The sequence below is a fragment of the Liolophura sinensis genome, chromosome 8, assembly GCF_032854445.1.
Source record: "Liolophura sinensis isolate JHLJ2023 chromosome 8, CUHK_Ljap_v2, whole genome shotgun sequence".
In the NCBI taxonomy this organism is placed as follows: Eukaryota; Metazoa; Mollusca; class Polyplacophora; order Chitonida; family Chitonidae; genus Liolophura; species Liolophura sinensis.
Genome location: NC_088302.1, coordinates 55,277,811 through 55,287,035, shown reverse-complemented (window position 1 = coordinate 55,287,035; position 9,225 = coordinate 55,277,811). Strand labels below are relative to the sequence as shown.

The window sequence follows — 9,225 nt, the reverse complement described above, 5'->3', positions numbered from 1 at the left end:
TCTCAATCAATCCTGGAGGTAAACTATTATGAAACTAGTTATATTCCGCAGAAAAAAAATCAAAAGCTTCTTTTTTTGCTAGGTAAATTCAACATGGCTTTCAGCCATACAAAACTGATAGATCCTATAATATTGAGCAGAAAAATACATGATAAGTTTGTTTTTTTTGCTGGATAAATTCAACAATTTAGCCATATAAAACTGATATTAAACTTTCATTCACATTCCACTGTGCATTGGTAACCAGTTTTCAAGGTGAAGAGACAGGTGGTTCTAGTAAATTTTATGTAAGCCTACACAAGAGACCACTGTTGACAGCTTATTGCTACCAGACACTGTAGTGCAATGATGGCAAATGCTTATTGTGAATCACATGAAGTATGCAAGTGTAGACATCATCAAAATGCAACACGGACACAAGATAAGTATAAGATCATAGCTCAGGCATAAGATAACCAGGAAATCAAAACTTAATTTGGCACAAGTTTATTACAGGACTGTACAGACATGATTTTGTGTAGAGAATTCATCATAGTTTTGAATAGGCATCGGTCTTATGAACAATGTTTACTAACAAAGTACTAGCTACATGTACTTGTACAGATGGATTAAAATTCTGGTGTATACCCAGATTGCGTTACTAATTTAATATATGATAGACAAAATGTATTCAGGCATCTAATTACATGTGTCAGAAACCTTTTACTGAGTATTTCAGGCTAGTATATAGTCCTTTAATAAAATCACTTAGCTCCCATTGGTTGAAACAGGTAACTAACAGGTAACTTAAACCGGCATTATACTAGTATATGTTTTTAGATTTTTTCAACACAATAAAAGTTTAATGAAACTTCGTCTTGAAACAATTTCAGCACATCTCCATTATCGAGAACGAGGTGATGTCACTTTTACTCTAGCTCTCTAACGTTGAGGGTATTTTCCGTATAATAGTCTAAACAGTAGCATATGGCCGGTAAAAGTTGTGGACTTCCGCAATGAAGGCCGCAATGATAAATATTGTTTTCTCGGAAACTGGGAACACGGGAAGAATATTTCTTCCACTGCTTGAACTGTTGATACAGTAGGCCTACTTTATTATTCGCAAGGAACTCCAACAACTCTGTTTAAATAGCCTGCAGGTGGACGGCCGGGATATTCCTGGTTCTGGTCACAGCCTCCGGAAGAGTTTGCTGGTGATTTTGAGCCCTATTAAAATGTTTACAAAATTTACAACAGGATTGTTGTACAACTATATTCATGCTAAATTCTGAAAGAAATGGAAATAAATCTAAGTACCACTGAACCACTTCTCACTCAACAGTCGCTGGATATTATTCTTCAGTTTTGTAGTGGTGGCGTCTAATATTACAGCTGTGCTGACCTAGTTACCACGGACGTTTAAGCACCTCGACTTGAACATGGCCTTTTAATTATTTTACCTCATGCATTTTGTAACAGAAAACAGAAAAAAGCATTCCTTGCATGCTAGAAATATGAAAGAGCAAAATTTAAATTCTTCAGTTGTAATAAATTTAGAGAAAAATTATATCACAAGATTTAAATAATTTTAAGCATTGTCCCGTGAGGTGCCGTCTTCTCATTCCCACAGGCTTTTGGCATCCCTAATAAACCACTGATATTTGGTATTTTTGTTTGTAATAATAGACAGAGGAATGTTTCTGACAGTAGGCTAAAATATTTCGAACTGAATGTACTTCCTGTTTGGAGAAACAGTCAGCAGCATAAGCAGAGTTACTAAAAATCTGCTCTCCTAAAACGATGTCCTTGCTGAACTGACATTGCAGCTTTTACAAAAGTTTTTAACAGAGAAGTCAAATCATCGGTTGGAAAATACACTGTTCCAGAAAAGACAGCGTTTATGGTAGTGATGCTTATTCCATCACCTGGAAGACTGACAACATCCATTCCCACAGTCTCCAGCGTACATTCTGAATTTTAACTTAATTATTAGATGCATAAATTGATGTTTTAATATAGTATTATCAAAAGTATCAATATAACAGTCTCTGCTTGAGTATTTCCTTTTTTTTCATAATAATTCATTAACAATCTTACATACAAAGAACATAAATAATCAATTAATGAAATCTAAAACAAAAATGTAATCTTCTTACTGGATACTGGGAAATGAAATCTACAAATTTCATGGCCAAAAAAACAAGAAATTGGCAATAGCAATATTCGAAAAAAAAAACTTCCTAAATTAATATCATTTATACATGAGAATCACAGCTTGCATCAGTTGGGATTCCACAGGAATGTCTTGATTGACCGTGCAGATAAGACAGTATTTATGTAACCTACTCCTGGCTGGTAAACGCTGAAGGGAACATCTGCTTTTTGTCTGAAAATGAAAGGTCAAAAACAACTGAAATCATACATACATATTCAATAGCTAAACTGGCAGTTGATATCATGTTAGCATAATTATCAAACACAGACTAAACAAATACTGCAATGTTTAAATTTACTTCTTGTTTTATGGAGGAATACTTTCCTCAGATGACAGACAGTTTTAAGGTTGGAGCTATGAGAGAATCCCCACATTTCTCTAGCTTGCTGACAAACTTTACGCTGCAAAGTTACATCAAGCCAGATGGGACTGGATTAAGACAATGACCTCATTGTTATAGGGTTAGAGGTGTATAGTTTGACACTATAGATTGTCATGCTAGAGAGAGCTCTGTGTACCAGTTTAACACAAGTATACAAGTTTAACACTGTGAAATGTATGTGGAAAAAGGTGTGTTGGGTGGGGTCATTTTTGGTTGGCCACTAAATCTTTGTCCATCATAAGGTTGTTTTCATTGTTTCAAGGATCCTCACCTGTTGAGCACAACTAAAGCGATGGAGCGACCAGGAATAATGACTCCCACAAACTCCAGATCTGTAGCAGCATTAGCCGTCACTTCAATTCTCTTAGACCCTGGCAACACAAACTTGCTGAAATGATAGATGATATGAGATGGTTAATCTGAAGTGTCAGCTGGATGTAAGAATTTGATTGGACTGACTGTGTATGGTCTTTACTGGGACATGGTCACTTAGTGAAGTTATAAAATGTCTATAATATACTCAACAACATGCCTGGCAAACTCAGTGACTTAATACAGATATATATGAGGTCTGTGCACTTCATACTGCCAGCTTAGTCACTGTACAGACATTTAATTCACAGTATTTACATACATATATACATATTTTACCATATATAACAAGTGTGTCCATTCAGCAATTTTTGAATCACACATAATAAAGAGTGAGCATCCTACATGTAGTACAGATCACGTGAGTTACCTGAAGTGTCCCATGATATAAAACATGGGTTGTTTATAAAACTCATCATGAGCTGCATTCACTATGACTGGGCTGTCCACAAAGTTCTTCACCCAGTTAGGACCTCCTTCCATGTTCAGGGCGATGTTCCAGTCTGTCCAGCCACTAACCCAGTGATTCAACACCTGCAACACAACATTCTCCCATCAGCTATGAATCAGCATTTTTACATATTTTCAGTATTGCTCATAGGTATTAGAGGCATTAAAAAACAGTTGTCACCGCTAACTCAAGTGAGATGGCGGAGTGTAGTAATGACCAGCATCCACATGGTACTGTGTTTTACTGGGTATATCTATGCAGCTGTACGTGATCAGGCAGATTGTCATCTGAAAGTTCTATAGTGGGATCAGCCTGCCTTATTTCCATGTCAGATGAAGTAGATATTTTGAACCTGGTTAGAAATATGATGATTAATAATTACGCTGGCAGCTGCTGAAATGATGTGGGACTTTCCCACAATGATGTAAGCATAGGCAGACCCAGAATGGCTTCTTACCCCAATGATGTCATGGGCATATGACTCGGCTCTCTCCCAGCTACCCAGCACCACCTTCTTTTCCCAGGGGAAGGACCCAGCACAAGCCTCAGAGGAGAAAAGGAACTTGTCAGGGAAGTCCTCATGAGTGTACTGCAGCGTGATTGGTGGTATAAGGAAATCAAGGTACCAGTGGACAGCCACACCGGAAACGTATGAGTGAGCTGTCTTGTTTCCCAATACCTGTAATAACACAAGCTCTAGTGTGTACAAAAGATACTCAGATTTGCCAAGACAAATTATAACCAATACACACCCTTTGTTTTTTCCGAATAAATTATAAAAATATTTATTCATTTGTTTGTTCTGTGTATTTGCCGTACCCAAGTATATTTCACTTACACGGCCACGGCCAGTGTTATGGTGGGAGGAGTCCAGGGGAAACCCATGACCAACTGGAAGTTACTTACGGATCTTCCCGTGTACGACCTAAGAGGAAGCCAGAATAAGCTGGACTTGAACTTGCATCAACTGCATTGGTGGGAGATTCCTGAATCACCATGTTGTGCTAGCGAGCAGCATGTAACCACTGAGGCCAATAAAGTCAGTTACAACTGTACAGCATGTAAAACTGACCACGGGCCTGGTATTTTCATGACAGTAATCTAACACACCAACCAGCATGATCAAGCTGCTTCTAGGAAACCACTGGCATTGTCATGTGAGGGACATCACTTATATCAGTGTTATATTTTACAAGCTTTGGGCTGTTCAGACTCATTTGGGATGTTCAAAAGTCTGAAATTTGTGAAGATAAACTTTTCAGATAGGCTATTCTGTGCAATTTCACAACATTTAAAGTTGCTGTGTACTCACAATATCAGCCAGCGCGGTAAGAAAACTCTCTGGTCATCCAGGATCATCAGTTTCACATCGCCATAACCATTCTGCTTCAGTGCTGGACCCAAATCTTCTGCGATAAAGTCCCTCTGCATTTCAGCCGTCCATCCATGGCCTGGAACGGGAACTTGATGATTTTCCCATCTACAGGCTCGTTCTGGCCAGTAAGCCCCCAGATGGTTATATTGTGCTTGCCATACTCCTGTATGAACCTGAAACAATCAGCGGAGGTATCACAGTATTTAAACTAAAGATGTCCCTCAGTAATACACAATAGTATATGTGTAAATATAACCTTGCCAGGCAGCAATGTCAAATGTTTTAAATCAACCTAGTTCTTACTGAATAACAATTTATTTTGATATTATTTATGAATTTACTTGATTTGTATTGAACACCAACTCAAGAATTTTTTACTTATACAGTCAATGGTTTTAAAGAAAACGTAACTATGATGCTAAAATCAGATGAAAGATTTAAGAGTGTTGAAACTTTTTTGAAAGTATAGTCTTTAATATTTCTTTTTTTCTTCTATTTTTTCTTTCAAGAGAAACGGAAATTTGAAAATATTTTTAAATAGCGGGTATTTGGGACTACTTCTTGGTATACTAGTATATCGTCTGTGTATAATAATGTTCTAATAAAGGATGTGATGTATGTCTGATAAATTTATTTGAACGTAAATTTGTTGTTTATATCCAAACACACACATTCAATCTGAATTCTAAAAACATTTATGCATATATTAAAAATATCCTTATTTATACATTATTATGCAAAGACAATATATACCAAGAGGTGGTCCCAATTAAATATCCACCATGCAAATATTATTTTCAATTGTCCTTTTCTCTTTAAAGAAAATTTGAAAAAGAGTATTGAAGGCCACCTTTACCGGTGGCCACTTGCCAGGTGCCTGACCTAGAAACGGCGGACCAGCCAATTAGCCAGTTCAGGATGACACTGTTAGGAATTTGTCAGCACATTCATAGTTCTACAAGAACATAAGGGAAGCCAGAAAATACAAAAGCAGGAGAAGTCTTAGTCACGCTGTCTATACGAACAACAAGGTTTACCTGACAAAGTAGTTTGCCCATGTTTTGAAATATTTCCCACCAGGTTGACCGATGAGAGAGCCTTTACCAGTCATGTTTTGGTCAGTTTTCATCCAGAAAGGAGCACTCCATGGACTGCCAAATATCTTTAGTGGTTTGTCTGCCAGCTTTTTCGCTTCAGTGATGATGGGAATCTATTGAAAAACGTTTGGAAAAACACCTGCTTTACTATTAGAATTTACGAGTGCACAGGGACAACATGTCTCAACAGGACTAATATAACCACATCAGGAAAGAGATACTGACTTGTAATCAGATTGTTGTTATCATTGTTACAAACAATTCTGGACAAGCTAATTTTCAACAAAGCAGACACTGTCTGAAATCTATTAAATTCTACACTGCTATAAATATGTCAACATTACTTCAAATTAATTAGACATGAAGTTAGCAACACAATGAACACATATCCAAAAAAGAAGTAAATCTGAAACTGATCAATCTGTATGTAATAATATTATCAGCAGAGCTTCAGGTATGGGTCGTACCTTGTAACTGAGATCCTCCTTAGCCAGAGCAAACTTTGACAGACTGAAGTCCATTGGTGTGTCATCATAGGAGTAGGGATGTGTTGAAAAGTCACAGCTTGCCATGGGGACTCGCACAACATTATACTCTATGCCTGAAAGATGCCAAATATGTCTTAACTGTACAGGAAATTCCAAAACAAGTTCATCTTTTACTTTGAAACATAAATGGACAGACCAGTAAATTGTGTCTGCCCTTCACAGATCTGTCCCAAGCTACCAGTATGCAATTATTATTTGATGCATATTCTGTGTATGTCTGTTCTTATAATCAAAACATTGCTTTTCTTATTTATATGTAAGGCCTGTTTGTCTGCAGTTGAATCACCTGCGAGACTATCTTACGTTGTCGGGTGGACACGTGACGGCTTTTGGGGAAACAAGTATTAAATATATGCTGGACAAAGAAACGCAAATGCTCTGGTGGTTTTCACAAATGCCACAGCCTGAGAATTTATTACGTGGGACAGATGTAATCAGTATAAGAGTAGGAGTATCTGTAAATATGTTTCTTCCCTTCCTTCCTTCCTTCTGAGTTTGGACAGTGTTCCCACTGAGGGACTCACAAGGAGAAGCAGGATAACGTCTGGCAGTCAAGACGGTACAGCACCTGGGTGAAATGTATGAGTGAAGACTGGCTGTGATCTTGGCAAAACATGTCTTGACTGCTCGGCTGTCTTGGAGGGAGTGGGGCTAAAACAAAAGGGTCGCATGCCAAGGTTGGGGTGTGGAGGTCATCTGACCTCCCACCCCCCCTCAGGCCATGGGCACTCCCCCACAAGCATAAGGCTTGGTTACTGATGTGACTAGCTTACTGGTGAACACCCAGAGCAGATCTGGCCTGGAGATTTGGGCAGATCTGACCTGGGGGTTTACATATATTTCAGACTAACGTCACAACCTGCTTATGGGATAAATGACAGCCTGTTATACATTCACTTACCATCTTGGGAGTAATAGGAAGCCAAAAGGTTCTGGCGGGCAGCTGTACTTAGATTATAGATGTTAATACCAGCAGCATCAGTCACAGCCCCGCCAAACCCAATGATGGTCTGATATGTCACATTGGCCCTCACGGAGAGCGTAAGGCTTCCTGACAACATAACATGATTATATCTTAGTCTCCAACTTAATAAACACAGACTGAGGATTGATGCAAAGATTAAAATGTTACTTCTGGTGTTATCAGACAAAACTTGTGTAAACATTTTTCAGGAGAATAGAGGTCAACTCACAGACAATCATAGCACCAATCAATCTTGGTAAACACAGATATATATCTTATACTAACAGGGCTAAGACTGAACACTTCACTAGTTAACTGAGTTATTAATAGAAGCATTACAAATAAGCGAATTTAATAAAGTGAATTATGATTAATGAAAATATCAGAATAGAAACAAAGTAAATGAGACTATACAAGCATTATCAGAGCAGAATATATTGTCACATTCATGAGGTAATTCATTCAAAATTACGCTTGTTCAGTTCCTATAAATTTAATGGAATCTATACCATCTTCCTACCATTCTCCTGTGTTTGTATTGTCCCTACAGTCTTTTCCAGCCTACGTCCATCCAGTGAGGATGTGTACACCACAAACTGTCCATTATGGAGGTTGCCGACTGGCTCGACTGTATCACACCTCTGAGCATTACACACACAAACACTGGAACTGGACCCAAAGCTCTTTGCCTGGCATGGGATTCTCCCTGAAGAGACAGAAACCAGTAAATAAACATACGATTACCTGAAGGACCCTGTGGGTGTTGTTGAATGCTATAATTATTAGTACTAAGAAGCCGATAACAGCTGGTCTTGGTGGGTGAGCCACAAACTCCTCCCTGTTGTGGAATAATGAAACTACAGAGATTATAGAAGCATTAAGAAAGTCTCTTCCCATTATATGGTATTGTAAGACAATGGAATATGGACTAGAACATGCAGAAATTTTCAAATTTTCAACTTAATCACCCAGACTATGACATAAAACAAGCCTTGTTTATGCCTCTAGGTCACTCTAACAACATTTCTGCAAATTTTTGACAAAAGCAGTGTTAAATTAATCATTCACAATTCACTGTTTAGTGGTATAAAGTATGATATTATCAAAAATCACAGGTGGGGTTTCCCACACTGACACATGAGGATTGTTTTGCATTATAGTTTATACATCTGTAATAGAAACAAGAAGAGATATGCATGCTTTACTACAGGCCATTATCCTAGAAGATAATTAGATCAATCTTCATTACTGATGGTTCATATATGTTACAAATAGTCACTGTTTGATCAGGATTATTTTGAGCTCTTTGTTGTTCTATCTTTAGTATAAAGCATCATAATCATAAGACTCTTAATTGGAATAAGGAAGTACACCTGCAACAATGTATGTATCTTTATCATGGTGATAACAAGATACAGTGTATTATTGATAAATTCATGAGGACTCTACACCTTCAACTCGAAACTCTAATGCCCCGTCCATTTTGTGTGCCCTTAGGTTAAACAAGTTATTTATTTATTTAACTGATTAGTGTTTTACGACGTACTCAAGAATACTTCACTTATACGACGGCGGCCAGCGTCGAAAACAAGTTAGAACAACTTCCTTCTGCCTGTGCAAACAATCAACGGCTATAAGTATACCTGCAGGTGTCACAGGCTACTAGTTCTGTCTGATTTACCTTCACCGACACAAAATCGCAGACACAGTATAAAACAACAGGAAAACTTGATCAACAGCAGACGATGTGTGCCTTCCTCTCTCATTCTTGAGCACCGCCTCAACCATGCCGACGACACTGAAACAGGAATTATGATTGGTTGTAGCTTTTTACCGAGCCAA

The 9,225-nt window shown here is 37.9% G+C and overlaps 1 protein-coding gene across 1 annotated transcript; it reads right to left on the bottom strand.

Annotated features, from left to right (window-relative positions):
* Positions 1 to 15: 15 nt before the first annotated feature.
* LOC135472766 (lysosomal acid glucosylceramidase-like) lies at positions 16 to 9,162 on the bottom strand. The gene is given in 11 exon segments (XM_064752436.1): positions 16 to 2,365; positions 2,848 to 2,964; positions 3,319 to 3,482; positions 3,857 to 4,093; positions 4,708 to 4,847; positions 4,850 to 4,947; positions 5,812 to 5,984; positions 6,339 to 6,472; positions 7,321 to 7,470; positions 7,904 to 8,089; positions 9,065 to 9,162. Coding segments are annotated over 11 exon segments (1,590 nt in total). The 5' UTR covers positions 9,150 to 9,162; the 3' UTR covers positions 16 to 2,259.
* Between the last annotated feature and the right edge of the window lie 63 nt (positions 9,163 to 9,225).